The 17264-nt window shown below is 57.0% G+C and overlaps 1 protein-coding gene across 2 annotated transcripts in view; it reads left to right on the top strand.

Annotated features, from left to right (window-relative positions):
- The window catches only part of LOC142578922 (teneurin-m-like), a 33125-nt gene extending 19841 nt beyond the window's left edge, over window positions 1-13284 (top strand). The window contains exons 2-11 of one of the 2 annotated variants that reach the window (XM_075688626.1): window positions 1160-1936; window positions 3122-3740; window positions 4508-4693; window positions 4759-5113; window positions 5258-5284; window positions 5480-5599; window positions 5673-6850; window positions 6918-7714; window positions 7807-10351; window positions 11857-13284. In XM_075688626.1, coding sequence (XP_075544741.1) covers window positions 1181-1936; window positions 3122-3740; window positions 4508-4693; window positions 4759-5113; window positions 5258-5284; window positions 5480-5599; window positions 5673-6850; window positions 6918-7714; window positions 7807-10351; window positions 11857-12701 — 7428 coding nt within the window. In that variant the 5' untranslated portion in view covers window positions 1160-1180 and the 3' untranslated portion in view covers window positions 12702-13284. The remainder of the gene's footprint in view (window positions 1-1159; window positions 1937-3121; window positions 3741-4507; window positions 4694-4758; window positions 5114-5257; window positions 5285-5479; window positions 5600-5672; window positions 6851-6917; window positions 7715-7806; window positions 10352-11856) is intronic. The other variant, XM_075688627.1, reaches the window with a different exon arrangement.
- The last annotated feature ends 3980 nt before the right edge of the window (window positions 13285-17264 follow it).

Below are 17264 nucleotides of genomic sequence, written 5' to 3'. Positions count from 1 at the left end.
TCTTCAATAAAGTATATCTCCCCCTTACTTCCGTAATGAACGCTGTTGTGCTAGCAATAGGCGATCACCAACATGACAAAGTGTAAAACGGCCACAACACCACCATCATCAATTGCATGTCGGTACAATATTTGTGTAAATGGCTTAGTGAGTCTGGCATTGCACTGACCGGTATTCCGGACACCTTGTGCGGGTGAAGTTAGCTAGAAGGCAGCCTCGCAACGAGATTAACTAGGTATACGATGAGAAAGATAAAGTTACAACTAGCACCGTTGGGTTTCATCTGCTGCTAAACACCTTAGACATCATTTCGTAACATCTGTCATAATGAGCGCCATAATAAGCAGTGGTAATAAGTTGAGAGTGCGACTCCTGGTGCTCCTTCACTCTTGTATTATCACGTGTAAAGACTAGGATTGGAAAACGTTGCATCATGAAGAATATACGGTCTATCTTCAGGCTCTTCCTGAGTTTTTTTTTTTTTTTTCAAGAACGCACAGACGGCTTCACGCCATAGCTTGCTTATTCTTGTGTGACATGCACGCGGTTCTTGCGCGCACTGCTTGTCACAGTCCCACACGCCGCTGTGTTTGTCGAAGAGATGCTCGCGCAGAAAAACGTTTTCGGTACACTTTTTTCGTGCTAAGCGCGCGCGCACCAACACCACCGCGTCGTGGAAAGGTCATAAAAGCAAAAATCAAAACAAGCAAACAAAACGAGAACTACAGAACATTAAGAGATGAGGCGCAAACTGAGGGCCAGCTTCACTCGAAATGCCGGCACAGCACCGTCGGCCCTGTAGACGACGGGGATCGTTCTCCACTGGGAACACTTCTCTCCGGATCCGCCGTTGTACAACGCGCCTCGAGGCTCGTGCTTTGGGCGCCGTTTGTAGTGATGCTCAGGTTGTAAGGTTTCACCAGTCACTGGGGATGCTTCAGCCCCAGGTCAGTCTTAGAATGACCGGCCATTGAATAGGACAGCTGACTGCACCCCAGCTCGGAACGCACATGTATGGCTTCCTGCGTCTGTGCACCACTCAGGGCACGTACTATAGTAGCACTTCGCGTGCTTGCGCAAGACGAGCGCACCGATATAGCCGAGCGAAGCCGCCAGTAGGACGTCGTCGCACATTCTCTCTCTCTCTCTCGGTTCGCAGGGCGTGCAGCCGCGGTCGCAGATGGACTCCCTGCACCGGCGGCCGTACGCGAGCTCCGAGTCATGGCCCGAGAGCCCACCGGAGCCGGCGCCCGCAGTGCCGCCTCGCAACGCGTACGCCGAGCCGCCCAGCTACAGCGAGACCACGGGCCCCATGGTGCCGCCGGCCGCGAGCCGTGTCAACCCGCAGCTCATCATCGAGGCACCCCCAGCCGCCTCCACTTCCCTCGCGGCCGCGCTCACCCAGCGGCTAAGGCCGCGCAGCGGCTGGCAGTGGGCCTGCCTGGCGCTGGCCGCCCTCGCGGCCACCCTGGCCGCGGCGCTCGCCTACGTGGCCGCCGCCGGACCTGCAGCCAAGCCTTGCGTGCTGCTGGACGCGGCGGCCGAGAGCCTGTCCGCTTCCGCGCCGCCTCCGCCACACCTGCACAACAACAACAACCAACAGCAGCAGCAACAGCAACACAACCAGCAGCAGCACAATCAGCAGCACCAGCATAATCAGCAGCAACCTGCCGCGCGGGAGCCGTGCCGGCCGCCCGCGCAGGCTGACGCATACACCGAGGTGGAGCTGGGCGCCCGCCTCACCCATCACCTGGAGGCGCACGACGCTTGGAACGTGCGCTTCGAGCAGCCCGAGGCCGCGTTCGTGCGCTTCAACGTGACCGCGCCGCAGGGCGCTCGGCTCGCCCTGCTGGCCAGGCGTAACGAGCCGCCATCGCTGACCGCCCGCGACGTGGCCGAAGTGGTGGCCACAGCCGGGGGACACCGGTCGGCAGTCGTGAGTGCACGGCCCATGCCGCTCCGTCGTGTAACCAGCGTGTTCATGTCTTCTGCAGCGGTATCACTGGTATAGCCTGACGTCGTAAACATGTAGCTTTAGAATATAATACACTAACACTTCCTGTAGTCGAGGGTTAGAGCAGATCGGTACAGTGCACGACAAGAACTTCAGTGCACTGTTGTATGCTGGACTCCAAGGTAATGCGACCCAAGAGTGATTCTAACGGAAGCGAGCCTAACCATCCACACTGGTTACAGAGAGAACATGAAAGGAAATCCTTGCATACATACATTGTTTAAGATCAGCTTCGAAAAAGAAAAATTATAAAATGCCAGCGAAGCAGAACCTGCTGTGCCACCGGTTAGCAACTGGAGCTGGTACCCCACCTGTCTTTGAGCTACGCAGGTTACCATAGCGTCAAGTCATAGGAATCATAGAAATGAGCCCTAAGAACAACTCGCTGCAAGTACTGAATGACACAACAGCTACAGGTGTTAAAGGTATACCATCGAGATACGGCAGTGATGACCCTCTCATCCCTTTTCTAATGCGACTAACTCGTAGCTATATGACGCATGACTATTTAAACATCTCAGCCAAACGGAGTTCCGTGAAAATTCGCAATGTGGGAAAACGTTCAGGAAGAAGAAGCTTCCATCCATGTGATCTGCGTGAAACTCTGTAAACAGTACACATGAAGCAAGTTTCTAAAAGATAAGACTGCTTCTGTGGTTCCGCATCGCCATTTCGCGTCACTCACCGTCAACGAGAACAGATCGCGTACATAATTAGACAACAGCTAGGAGACGAGTGTCGCGTGTATTTCCGCAACGATGTTTTCCTCAACCTTGAAAGATGCGTGATTTCAGCTGAATGTTCAAGGTACAGCTGTGCCTGTTTGCTTCCATGTTTTCATTCTGGTTATATTTCGACCCCGCTATACAATAATGCCCAGCTGGGCGATGTAGGTTCCTGAATAATTAACAAATAAATATTTACGCAAAAGGCACTGTGGCCAAACAAAGTTGTGCAAATGCATGGCATTAGAACGATCGAGAGGACATGATACGAAGAACCAGCTCTAAAACGTCGTCTGCACCAAGACACGCGAGTGGTCTCATGCATGCGTAACCAGCGCGCGGCTAACGATGTGCCACGCGCCTGCGCGCTGCTTGCTCGCAGCTGGAAGAGGTTGACCTGATTCATTTCCTGGAACCCGGCACGTGGTTCCTGTCGCTGATCAACGACGACCCGCTACCGGTGTCGCTAGCCCTGCAGCCGGCTATTGCCCGGGACGTGCCGACCAGCTGCCCCAGCCAGTGCCACGGCCACGGCAGCTGCCGCCTGGGACAGTGCCACTGCTTCCCAGGGTACATCGGGCTGGACTGCGCGGACAGCGTTTGCCCCGTGCTCTGCAGCGGCCACGGCCGCCTCGTCCAGGGGCGCTGCCGCTGCGAGCCCGGATGGAAGGGCGCCGAGTGCGCCGTGCGTGACGACCTCTGCGAGCTGCCCGACTGTTCGGGACACGGCCGGTGCGTGCGCGGCCGATGCATCTGCGAGCCGGGATTCGGCGGCGACAACTGCGAGCGGCCCGACTGCCCAGACCCGGAGTGCGGATCCCGCGGCGCCTGCGTCCAGGGCCGCTGCTGGTGCAAGCCCGGGTGGCGCGGTGCGAACTGCAGCGACGCCGACGAGCGGCTCAGCCGCTGCCTGCCGGACTGCTCGGCGCACGGCGTTTACGACCTGGAGCGCGAGGCATGCGTCTGCTTCGAACAGTGGACTGGCGACGACTGCAGCCGGGGTGCGTGTCCACGCGCTCAGAGCGATGCCCGCGTGCGCTTAGCGCAACGTATTTTAAGGCTTCCTTTGCCTCTTTCGCCCGTTTTCGTAGTTGGCGCTTGGTGGTCGGACTTACCGCTGATACAAATGTGCCGATGCAAAGGGTGCCCGCTCTCCCGAAGCCGAGTGACCGACTTGCAGGGCGCGTTCATCGCTGGGGGGGGGGGGGGGAGGAGGCGAAAGTTTAGATATTGGTGTGGAGTGGTCGGGCGGAACCAAAGGCCGGGGCACTGTCCTGCTACCGTGCCCGATTGCCCTAGAATCTAATGGGGATTCTCTCGGGTAACCGGCGCTGATTTTGACGTCACCGCTTTCGTCACGCCTAGTCAAGTAGCATGTCGTCATAAAGCAGAGCCCTTCTCTCCTTCCGCCAGCCTCTCTCCAAGTGGCTGCCGCAAAAGAGGGCTTCGCCAGGGGAGGAGGATGGCAGCTGCCTTCCACATCGGCGGTCACATCGCTGGAGACAACACACATATGACGAATCGACTTATACGTATATAAAGCCACCTATACCACCCCCACAGATGTGCTGGTTAACGGCTCTGTGCTCGCCCCATTACGTAATGAAACGATGAGCGCTACGTAAGTATCATCACTGTAGCAAATATGCTCCATCAAGCGCATAAGCGATTAACTTTATAGAAGCGCTCCGCTGTTCGCTTAGATTTAGAATCACCGTCGATGGTTTCCACACAATGGTTTAGTTCAACTTTCCGTCTTCACACGCAGCCAAGTGTGAGCTGGACTGCGGATCCCGGGGCCGCTGCGAAGAAGGTCATTGCACTTGCGAGCCGGGCTGGACGGGCGGTCGGTGCGAGCTGCGCGAGTGCGACCAGCGCTGCCTGCAACACGGCCAGTGCAACAACGGCACCTGCGTGTGCATCCAGGGATGGATGGGCCAGCATTGCACGTTAGGTACACCTCCGTGGAGGCGCGCACGCGAATACGCAGAGGCTGTACACAGGCCATTGTCCTCGCAGACGGCTGCCCCGAGGGCTGCCACAGCCACGGCCAGTGCGTTCGCGATGGTGAGCGCTGGCGTTGCGCCTGCCTGGCCGGCTGGGCAGGCCGCGACTGCAGCGTGCCGCAGGAGACGCAGTGCAGCGACAAGGCGGACAACGACAAGGACGGCCTGGTGGACTGTGCCGACAGCGAGTGCTGCTACCGGCCCGAGTGCAGCGAGAGCCTGCTCTGCCTGTCATCGCCGGAGCCGCAGGACATCCTGCTGCGCAAGCAACCACCCGCCGTGACGGCGTCCTTTTACCAGCGCATGAAGTTCCTGATCGAGGAGGACAGCGTGCAGAGCTACTCGCACCGCGACGAGTACTCCGAGAGGTCAGTGCGCGAGCGCCCGTCTGTCTGTCTCGTCCCTGTGGTGGTCACACGGAGTCTCTGTGTCTGTCCCTGTGTGTTGTGTGCGGCGGCGCGCCGCCAGCGTGCCGCGCCCTGACTGTTGGCTTGTCCCCTCCCCCCTCGCAGCCAGTTCTGGAGCGCCTTCGCCAAGAGGTGAGTGCGCGCCCGCGGGGCTGCCGTCTGGCTGGTGTCCTGTCCTGTCTCTGTCTCGCTCCGTGTTGACCCCATAGACCCCCAGCTCGCCTGCCGCTGGGGGCGCGTGTGTCTCTTGTCCACCCTAACCCCTAAAACCCCACCCCGGCATCAGCCAGGGCCCGCGGGCGTCTTACACTGGCGCGCCCTTTCCAGCCGAGTGTCAGTGATTCGCGGGAGGGTCACCGGCAAGGAAGGCAACGGTATCGTCGGCATCCGCGTCAGCGTCGCCACGGACCCGCAGTTCGGCTTCACGCTGACTCGCAACGACGGATGGTGAGCGGCGAAGCAACGCGCGCGCACACGCCGGTTCTCCGCGGTGACGACGGACCTCCTCCGAACTGCGCAGGTTCGACATCTTGGTCAACGGCGGCGGCGCAGTGACGCTACAGTTCCAGCGCAACCCGTTCCATCCCATAAAGCGCACTGTGCTCGTTCCTTGGAACACCATCGTGGTCATGGGCCACGTGGAGATGGCGGTGCTGGGGGGCGAGCCGGCCGAAGAGGGCGGTCGCCGACTACAGCAGGCCGCCTGCGAGGCGCACTCGTACCAGCGCATGCAGCCTGTGCTGTATCAGAGCGCGCGGCCGACCGGCGGTTGCGGCGGGTCGGCCGTGCTGGCCGAGAGTCGCGAGTTGCAGGAGACGCTGCAGGTACCCGGATCCGGGCTCCAGCTCGTGTACCGCAGCGGTCAGGCGCAGGGATACCTGGCCACGCTGCACCTGCGCCTCACGCCGTCAATCATCCCTCCGGAGCTGCGCCTGGTGCACCTGCGCATCGTAGTCGAGGGCATCCTGTTCGAGCGTATCTTCGAGGCAGACCCGGACATCGAGTACACGTTTGCCTGGAACAAGCGCAACGTCTACAAGCAGAAGGTCTACGGGCTGGCGCGTGTGCTCGTCTCATTGGGCTACGAGTACACCTCTTGCGACCAACCCATTTGGAGCACGCAGTCGACTACGCTGCCGGGTCACGACATGGATGTGTCCGAGCTGGGCGGCTGGAACCTGGACGTACACCACCGCTACAACTTCCAGCAAGGCGTGTTGCAGAAGGGCGACGGGTCGGCGCTGTACCTAGCACAAGCGCCACGTGTCATGGCCCTGCTGGCCGGAACGGGTGAGCCGCGCCCACTACTGTGCAGCGCAGCCGAGTGCAGCGGAGGCCCCGCGCGGCTCCAACGGCTGCTGGCTCCTTCGGCGCTGGCTGCTGGCCCCGACGGCAGCGTCTACCTGGCAGACCTGAACCTGGTGCGGCGCGTGACGCCCGAGGGCCAACTGTACACCGTGCTGCGGCTGCGCGGTGCAGGCGACGCCTCGTGCCAGCTCACGCTCAGCCCCACCGACGGCCACCTGTACGTGTCCGATCCCGAGCGCCACCAGGTGCTGCGCGTCCACTCGCTTGACAAGGTCGACGACCCGGACTCGAACTTCGACGTAGTCGTGGGCAGTGGCGAAAGGTGCCTGCCCCGCGACAACTGCGGCGACGGTAGGCCTGCGCTGGAGGCCAAGCTGGCCTATCCGAAGGGTAAGTAGTATATGTGCAAGGCGACCAACAGCCTAAGATATAACATCTTCGCTTGTCTCGGGCGCAGGGCTGGCCGTTGCCGTAGACAACAGCTTATATGTGGCCGACGGCAGCAGCATCCGTGTTGTTGATAGCCGTGGCATTATCGACACGCTTATCGGCGATCCTCGAGGCCGCCGACGCTGGCGACCGTTCCCGTGCGCCGGGGCGCTGCCCGTGGGCGAGGCCAAGCTGCGGTGGCCCACTGAGCTTGCCATCAATCCACTCGACAACTCTCTGCACTTCATCGACGACCATATGGTGCTCCGACTGACAGCCGATCAACGGCTCCTCGTGGTGGCCGGCCAACCCGTCTATTGTCCACAGGGCGAACAGGACAGTAACCCGCTGGGCGCCCTAGTGAGCTTTGCGTTCGGCCCCACGGGCGAACTGTACGTGGCCGAAGTGGATGAGACCGACCGTCAAACCGTGCGAGCCCTCGCGCCCGACGGCACGCTCACGCTTTTCGCTGGATGCCATCAGCAGCGTGAGGGCTGCCGTGCGCCGGGCAATGCCACCTTGGCCGTGGAGAGCGAGCTTCGTGCCGTGGCCGCGTTGGCAGCCACCAGCGATGGCGTGGTCCATGTGGCAGACCTGGGGCGCCGGCAGGTGTTCTCAGCGCTGCCCTATCTTCCGGAGCCAGACGAACAGCAGGAGTACCAGATCGCGCAGCCCGACAGCCATGAGCTGTTTGTGTTCAACAAGTACGGCCAGCATGTGGTCACTAGAAGCCTGCTCACCGGAAAAGCCAAGTACACGTTCCTCTACAACGTCAACACCAGTTTCGGCAAGCTCAGCGCTGTTACCGACACGTCCGGAAACAAGGTACAAAGATCACGCTTCCACTATATGCGCTGGCAAGGCTGCATTGTTCTAGGCATGGCACATACACTGATTATTCCTTGTCTCTTGCGCAGGTGGCCTTCTTGCGCGACTCGGCCAACAGTCTGCACACAATCGAGACTGCGAGAGGACACAAGTGCCGGGTGCACGTGGCACAAGACAAGCTCCTCGAGTCGTTCGTAGATCCAGACGGGCTGCAGACGCACTTCCTATATGGACCGGGCGGCCTCCTAGCCAGCCGGTACGATGTAACCGGCGCCACCTTCCATTACGCGTACGACGAGGCCGGCCGCCTGAGTCAGCTGGTGACGCCCAGCGGACTTGTGCGTCGATTGTCGTTCTCGTTAGCCCCTTCGGGAGCCGCATCTGTGTCCGTCGGTGACTCGCTCGAGGTGATCACCGTGCGGCCAGGCAGCGTACAGTGCAGCCGAGGGGGCATGGCTGCTGAGACGACAACGACGCGGCCGTACGGCGGCCTGCTCCTTTCGACGCCCTGGAAGGCAGCCGCACTCCTCTGGGAAGCCGGACCACACCGCGTCCTCGAGCACTTGCTACCCGTGCAGGCCGGCATGTTCCCTATGCCGCTGAGCCAGACGCTGCTCTGGGACGGCAAGCCCAGCGACCGCCGGCTCGAGTGGCGCTACGAGCTCAAGCTAGCCAAAGGCGCCATCTCGGCCGTGGAACGCGCGCTGCTGGTGAACGGCAGCCAATACTTGACGGCCGAGTACGATTGGGTGGCAGCACGTGAGATCATCTACAACGGCTCGCGACGACCACTTCTCGTCGTACAGTACGACAGCTTCGCGCGGCCAGTCCAGTGGCTGCCTACGGGAGGTTCACGTCTGCCGCTAAACGCCGCTTACGACCGGTTGGGCCGACCCAGCGGCTGGCAGCGCGGGCCGCTCGCCCAAACGCTTGCCTACGACCGACTGGGCCGCCTTGTAGAGGTGCGAGCGGCCGACGGCAGCGCGCTTCGTTATGCCTACGAGGCCGGAGCCAGTCAACCTAGCCGCGTACTTCTGCCCAGCGGCCGCGCATTTGCCTTCGGGTACGATGAGCATGGCGGCCTTGAACACGTGCGCACGCCGCGCGACGGCGCGCGCCACGCCTTCCTACTGCTTGCATCGATCGGCTTCTACCGACTCAGTTACACGGCACCCGGAGGGTCGGGCGCCTACGTGCTCCACCTGGATGACCGAGGCCTACCACTGTTGCGCATCTTCCCGGGAGACCGGGGTCGCGTGCTCTACCGCTACAACGCCCTGGCGCAGCCGACCGAAGTAGTGTTCGGTGGAGGCAAGGTGCAGCGCAACTACACAGCCGCCGGCCTAGTACGCGCCGAGAGCTGGAGCGAGGAGGACGTGCAAGTGCGCCACGAGTACTTCTACGACGGGCCTCTGCTGAGCCAGTGCGTGGCACGCTTCTACAGCCAGTTCCAGCTGACCACGGCGCACTTCCAGTACCGCTACGACTCGCGGATGAGGATGCGCGCTCTGGGCGTGCGCGTGGGCACCCTCCAGTTCCCCGAGACCGAGCTAGCCTTCTCGGCGGGAGGCCGCCTCGTGCAGCTGGACGCGTTCCGGATCACACGGGACGGCACTGCCGGCAACATGACGCTCTCGGACGGTACGGCCGCTTTTAGCCGCCACCTGGACACGTTGGGCCGACTACAGCAATCTACTCTGCGCGTCGGTGACAAGGAGCTCTTCCGCATGGAATTGCAGTACGACGCGCGCGGACGAGTTGCTCAGACGCGCACGCTCATGCGGCTGGCCGGAGGTGTCCAGCTACGGACACACAACTTCTCGTACGATGCCGACGGACAGCTGACGGAAATGCTTGGTAAGGACCACTGGCGCTTCAGCTACGACGCCGGCGGCAACATCGTTACCATGCAATACATGGGCAACAAGATCGAGATCTTACACGATGCCGGCGACCACGTGCTTCGCTTCGGCGAGACGCCGTTCGTGGTCGATGGCCGTGGTTTCGTGGTTCAGCGCGGCGAAGAACGCTTCGCGTACAACACGCGGGGCCAGCTGGTACGCGCCCAGCGGCCCCGGCGCGGTCGCTACGAAGTGCGCTACTTCTACGACGCGCGAGGCCGCCTCGCCATGCGCAAGGACCACCTCGGTAACCTGACGCAATTCTTCTACGCCGACCCGGCACGGCCGACGCTCGTCACGCACGTGTACAACAACGCCGACGGCCGTGGCATGACGCTGCTGTACGACGAGCGCGGCTTCCTGGTGCAGCTGCGCGTCAACAGGGACTCATTTTACGTAGCATGTGACCAGGCGGGCAGTCCGACGCTCGTCTTCGACCGCCACGGAGACGCGCTCAAGGAGGTGTACCGTGGGCCGTACGGACACATCATCTACGACTCGGCGCCCCTGCTGTATGTACCAGTGGACTTCCGCGGCGGCATCCTCGACCCACTCACGGGCTTGGTGCACTTCGGCGAGCGCATCTACGATTCGCTCATGGGCCGCTGGATGACGCCGCAGTGGGACCACGCGCTGCGCCTGCGCGACGTGCGGGACCTGCACCTCTACCAGTTCAACCGCAACGACCCCGTTAACCTGCACCCGGAGCGGCCAGCCGGAGACTCCGACCAGGGTAAGATAGGCCAGTGGGCGAGCACAGTGTTGCAAGGGAACGAAGCGACCCGTTTGTCGCACTTCGAGCATTGAGGTGCCAAAAGTCGTAGTAGTATATATTGTCGTTAGGTTAAGCTAGCGTGGTTTGGGATTGAGCCTGAATAGATTGAGCTGCCTGTATTCACTTCACAGCCGAAGAGAAAACCACAATCGATGTTCAAGGCTGCAAAGACGCCATCATGGAATACATTAGCATAAGAATAGCGCTGATCCCACCCATCTGCGGGCTGAATCTCGAGTGTAATCGGTTTGGGACACTAGTTCACTGCATTAAAATGCATTTCACAGAAACTATACAATACAGTCAGAGACGTGTCGTGTCTGGGTGAGTGCGAATTTCGCCGAAATAAGTGGGCGCCAGATTTGTATGACGTCAACTTAGCTACGTGCGGACCATGGTGGAGAAATGTGTTCGTAAACCAGTATGCAAACATTTAAAAGTGTAGTTTTAGAAGACAACCAGGCCAACCGTAGCTGAAGGTCCTGAGATTTCGAGGAACGCCTTCATGTTCTCTATAGTTGCTCAACGTTCTTTAGGTGTCTGCATTCTGGGTTGCAAATAGGGTTCCCCGCGACGGCACGAGGATAAGTTGACGTCGAGAGAGCACAGCGCCCATTTAAACTTGCATTCGGTCAGTCATGACAAAGCGACCGAGTGTACTGCGTAGCTTCGGTGAAAGCCTTTCTATGCGTGGACGAGCGGCCGCAACCGATGACGCGCGAAACACACCCCACACATGCAGGGGACAGGAGCTATACGAGGGTGATTAACTACTTTCATAATCATGCCTTTGCAGCCTCGAATTTCAGTGGCAGTTTTCGTTATGACCAATTTTCGTTAAATGTGCCAAATGTTGCCGTAGGCGCCCACGCGACGACTTTTCGTCGCTTCATTGAATGCTGCCCTCTCAATATGTGCCAAAATTATGTTTTTTTATTGAATTGGTTGTCAAATACGAAAATCAGTCTTGCAACGCTTCTCATAGTAGCGGTGCAAAACTGAACAGTTAATCTCGCTCGTCGTTCACAATTTTGTGCAACCGCCATGCGTTTCGACGGCACCGATAATCCATGCTGACATCACATCGGTCAGCGTATGACCGCCCCCTGAAAACTCCCAGTCAGAATGGCCAGTCTGCGTTGAAGTTATTGAAGTAATGAGGCACAGGCTTCCTCTTTGACATCTTCGTAAGAAATGTTCGATTATCTATGTCCGTTCCAAACCACCGTTTGCCTGTGCGGTAGACTCCTCGTTAGTTCAGCTGCAGGTGTCTGTTCCCGTACAATTTGCGTGCAGTTCAGCCAAACCAAATCACTAAGTTTTAAGCTCAAAGTGGTTGCTCTTTAAGTGTTGCTGATACTCTCGTACCGCCTCCGTATCGGAAACGCTTACAATGCGGGCGACGCGTTGCGATTCGGGGGAGTGTGCCGTGGGTAAGAAAAAGAACTTTCGGGATCCCGCAGAGCTTCCCGACTGGGTGGAGAGCCAAGGCCTCGGCCTCTCGGGCCTGGGACTGTCCGGCTGGCCGCCGAAGGACGAGCAGCGGCCGATCAGCGACGACTACGACGAGGACGACGAGACGGCGGCCCTGCCGTGGCGACTGCCCGCGGTGTCCGGCACGGCTTGCGCGGCGCGGAGGCGGCTTCGCGGCTTCTCGCAGCTCTCCAGCGTCGAACCGTCGGCGCTGGGGCGGCGGCGACCGCAGGAAGGGCTGCTGCCGCGCCGGCTGAGCCGGGGCGCCGCGCCGTTCGGCCGCGGCCTGAGCGTGTCGCGCGTGGACGGGCGCGCCGTGGTGCGCTCGGCGGAGCGCGCCGACCCCATACGCCGCGACGTGTTCGTCTCGGTGTTCAACAACTCGCACCTGGTGGACCTGCACCCGGTGCTTCAGGGCCGCGACGCCTTCTACTTCGTCAAGGACAGTGCGTGGCGCTTCCACGAGGACGTGACGCAGCTGCAGCGGCTCGGCGCCGCCGTCAACACGACCGTGCACCAGGGCGACGTGTCGGACGTGCGCCTGCACACGCCGCACGCGGTGCTCAACCTGCGCTACGGGGCGCCGCCCGACCGCGAGCGGCAGCGCATCCTGTGGCACGCCAAGAAGCACGCGCTCAGCCAACGCTGGGCGCACGAGCGCCAGCTGCTGCTCGCCGACGCGCACGGCGCCGCCGCCTGGAGCGACCAGGACAAGGAGCACATCCTGCGCGCCGGCTCGGCGCCCGGTTACCGCGCCGACTACTTCCACCCCGTGGACGCTTACCCGGAACTGGCCGACGACCCGTCCAACCTGGTGTTCCGAAAACTGAGCTGATACGTGACAGCCGTGCGCGATGCTGCCGCTGCAGCCCAACCGAATCATCAACGAAGGCCGCCGTCGCGCCCGCCGCCGGCGCGCGTCGACCGTGTACAGTGCGCGGGGCACACGCCCGTGGCCCGCGGAATCAGTGTTGTTGTAACGAACGCTTGCCTCTCATCCGTGCCTGGCGCCGCCGACCCACGAGTCACTGCTGCAGTTTCCCAGAGCTTCTCGATCGCCCAAACGAGTCGTTTTGTGGCGCGAACAGACTGTGCCCCAATGACGATGCGTGGCGCCGCTACGACGTTCCACGTGCTTCCGCGGGTTGATAACGTCTGCTCCTCACGCTTGTCTTCAACGTCGCAATAATGTCCATTTCTTATTTCAGAGCTATAAGGAGCGAAGGGGACCGGGAATAAAAGTTGTAATCAGAGCAGCGATGGCTTGGCCCCTGACTTTACTACAGTGAGTGACGTGCAAAGGAAATGCGAACGAGGAAAGGGAAGCCCGAAGACGAAAGACATTTCATTTGATTGATGTGAAATAAAGGTGACCGCTGTTTCTTCCCCGATAAAGAGCGGTGTATTGCACAACTATACGCAATTCATTTTGTGCCATTTTGTGTCTATTGATGGTTTGTACATTCTCGTTTCGTGCAGGCATCGTCCGCGGACGTGCAGAGGTGCACGTCCATAGGTAAAGTGAACTCGCAAGCACATAATTTACATTTTGGCGACACTCGTGGTGCAACTGCCAAGAGAAGCGGCGCGGACACATTGTGCGCGCGGGCAGAGAGGAACCAGTGTACACCTTCAAGCCCGGGCATTTCGATTACTGTACAGATCGATGTACTCCCGTTAAGACAAACTCTAAGGGCCCATGAAAACCTGTTCGTCTAATCAAAGGTTCGTCTTTACAAAAGTGATCCACAGACCTCTAAATCTGCTGTTCCCAGCGCACGCAAGTATCCGCAACACAAAACAATAAATGAAACAACAGTATTAAAACCGAAGAGTAGACGTAAAAAGGTACATTTGTAGGCTTGTGCGAATACGAATTTTTTCGGTTCGAAGCGAAGCCGAAGCGAAGCCGAAGCGAAGCCGAAGCGAATAGTAATTAGTGTCGAAAGCGAATAGTTCGAATAGTTGTTGGACTTGCATAAAACATTGACATAAGAGCCCAGATGTTTACAAATCTAAAGATGTTGGTTCTTTACTTGTAAAAGAAGGAAACAGATTCATCTCTGGAGTCAGTTTATTTACAAAGTGGCGTTACTGGTTCAGATATATTTCATGCAAATATGCAAGCTACGCATTTTTCACAACTGCAGCTGCACAGCATATTTGTTTAAGGCTCTCTCTCACTGCTGTGCTTCAGTCGACTTAAGATTACTTCGTAGCTTAAGGCGTGGAAGGGTTTCGAGTTCGCCAGTGGCGAGTCGTCGTGATGCTGGGAAGTGGGACCTTGGCGGCGTGACGTCAGCAGTTTATGCCGTGTTGCGCAAATACAGCTTGATTCTTTCCGCCTACACGCGAGCTTAACTACTTCCGTTCTATAAGGACAAAAACGAAAATATTTACATCGAGGTGCGAGTTATACGCGAATTCCGACTTGAGGTGTGGCTGCACGGCAGCGCGAATTTCGCCTCAACGTTTGGTTTCACGACAGTATGAGCTATGCTGCCGTGAAACTACCTTTAGGGCAATGTTCTCCTCCGCCATTAGCGCAGCCGAAGAGGTGGAGACAGACAGGGGGAAGGGAGGTGCGGAGTAATATTGTATATTCGCACAAGCCTAGACATTTATTGTATTCAATGAATGATACAAAGTGTTGCTTTATGTCCTTCTACTTAAGCTCTTGAGTTCTTGATGCTTGCCGGCGCTGTGTAAATATATGTCAGTCATAAAAGTTCATAAAAAAAGTAATAGAAGTAAACTATTCGGGGTAAATTATCAGCTGTGTCATATGTGAAGCTGGTTCTTGTGGCTTCTGGGTGGTGTCCTCATCTAATTACCGGCCTGAAGAGGCACATCAAAGACTTCCTCAATTATCGTGTCAATGGTGTCATCCTCGTGTGTTTCCACATCACCTGCGACGCTGAAATAGCTGTTTGTTTTTACAGACGTGTCATTCTCTGCTCCTGTATAGCTAGGTGAGCCGCCTTCTCTGAGTTTGCCGATTCGTGTATCATTGAGCCGAGCAGGAGGTGTCAATGGCGGCTAAATCTTTCTGGCAATTAATTCTAATAACTAGCGGTTTCTTTCTTTTTCTCTCTATCTCGATCTCTCTCTCACACACATTTCTTCTTTAATTTGGTGTACGGAAAAGTAACCAAAAGTTCACACTCTTTTCCTCGTGTCTGGACATTGGCTTAAACAGGCTCGCCTTTATGGGAGTCCACTGTACGTAGCAACAAAAGGGAAATGTGCTCGCGTCACGTGGTTACCATGTTCTACTTATAACTGAGGTGGATCCGCATGTGCATCATGCGCACAGTGTGACGACTCGAACGGCAATTATTACTGCTTCTGTCAGTATTACTCAAAAGCAGATGTCATCCCTTCCAAGAAGATCTCGTGGCGAAATCAGTGGAGCTGAAAGCAAATAATTTAAGCTTCCATATTTACGTTCCTGCAACGTAATGCTTTCGCCCATGGGGGCACCTCCCGATATGGCAGCCACGGCTGAAGGTACCACGAACACGTCGACAAGGCAGACGAACACGTCACGTACAGAGTGCCAAATCATATTTAATGGAAACTTTGTTAACACTTACCGCTTGCTTTTGTTCCAAACAATTTTTTTTTTCAGAAATATCTGCATAGTAGGTAATGTAATATTCCTTATGCGTGGCCTCTTCAGGAAATGATTTGCATGATGAATCGCTATTTCGACGCTTTTATCTTGAGTCGCTCATGATTCAGACTACGCCACGCACTCTGAACAGGAGCGAGGGCAATCTGCCGTTAGTGTACGCGCGCTACCTACGTCACGTGCTCAAGACTATTTAAACGAGCTGCTCGAACATCTTTGTTTATTTTACCTGTGAACAAGGCTCCCGTGTGGGAGCCGAAACGTCTTCTTTTCTTTTCTATTCTTTCCTTTTGTTTTCTTTTCTTTTCCTTTAAAATTTTACTTTGGTCGGCGTAGTGCCCCGGGTTTTTGTCTACCTTTTTACCATGTTTCATCCCGACCAGACGGGCTTCCGTCAAATACTGAACTTCATGAATCGCTACGTTCGGTAGCTAACTAAATTTTACTGATTAACTTTCCTTCCTAATCGGTACCTTCGGGCTCGTATAGGGCAATTTCGGAACTTAAATCGGGGCGTAATGAAGTTCTGTTCATTTTGTAGAAATACTGATACTACAGCATCGAAGTGTCAACCCACAAGTTTTGCTGCGAATTAAATTGACACTCCTTATCATATTTGCTCGAAGCCCTCGAACGCGCACTGCAGCAGAAAAGTGTGCATACGTCCCACTGCAAAGGTGTGAACAGCCCCTCTCGGATGACCTAGAGATTTTCCGGGAAACAACCCCCGCATGATTTGTCGGGTTGTGAGGGGCCGCGAATGTCCATCTTCCGAGGACGGCTCTCGCAACCATAGCAATGCGTCACATGACGTGGGAGGTCAGATGCGCCATCAGAGAGACTTGTCTTGGACGTTCAGTATCTCATTTCTGCACCAGCGGTGCCCAACAATATCGAATATATGTGGCGCATGAAAGCCGTAATTTTGTTATACGTCAGCATGCAGGAGCACTTGTGTAACTCCTACGTCCAAACCATACTGTTATTGTATAGATACAATAACAGTATGATATATCCTGCAGAACATATGAGGAAAGAAATAGTCCTCCGACGAAGGACCATTTCACACTTGAATCGTGGCGGATCGTGGGTGTCGCGTATCTCATGGGCAAAGTATTCGCATCATGTATGCGAATACGCAGTCGCTGGTTGACAATAACCATGACGTAACATCAGCACCGTTAGGCTTGGCTACCTAGATTAGATGCATAGACTAGAGTCACGGTTGCGCGTGCTAGAGGGCACTTCGATGCCGCGTCCTTTACGGCGGCGCCGCCATCGAGACTATTTTACGGAAGCGTTTAGGTGCCGCCATCTTGGGCTGTTAACGCTGCTCTTTTCTATATTTAACGAAATGTACGCGTTACTAGAGAGGATTCGCAAGCACGAAAGTGGTTGTATAACTGCGTTCATCGTTCCATGACACCGTTACATGACTTCACTTCTCATAAAGCTTAGAAATTGTTTGTGTAACAGCCCAAGATAGCGGGGCCCATGAATCGAATGTAAATTCATCTTATAATGTCCCTGCATACGCAGGCTCTGATGAGTCCACCCTGTTTGCTACTTCACTTCTTACTAGCAATGCGGATCAGTGTGTGGCGGTGTCACACATGCTTTCGTGGATAAAGTAGATGGCCCAACGACGACGGCGCAGCGGAAGTACGACGACTTACAGGTCACGGACCCTGTAACGTACTCTGGGCGGGAACAGACAGTTTCTTTTCTGGCGACTGCTCTCCAACAGATACTCGATCACTCACG

Source organism: Dermacentor variabilis, chromosome 4, assembly GCF_050947875.1.
Source record: "Dermacentor variabilis isolate Ectoservices chromosome 4, ASM5094787v1, whole genome shotgun sequence".
NCBI classification, from domain to species: Eukaryota; Metazoa; Arthropoda; class Arachnida; order Ixodida; family Ixodidae; genus Dermacentor; species Dermacentor variabilis.
Note: the sequence above shows the minus strand (reverse complement) of the source record. Positions and strands in the feature narration are given on the sequence as shown.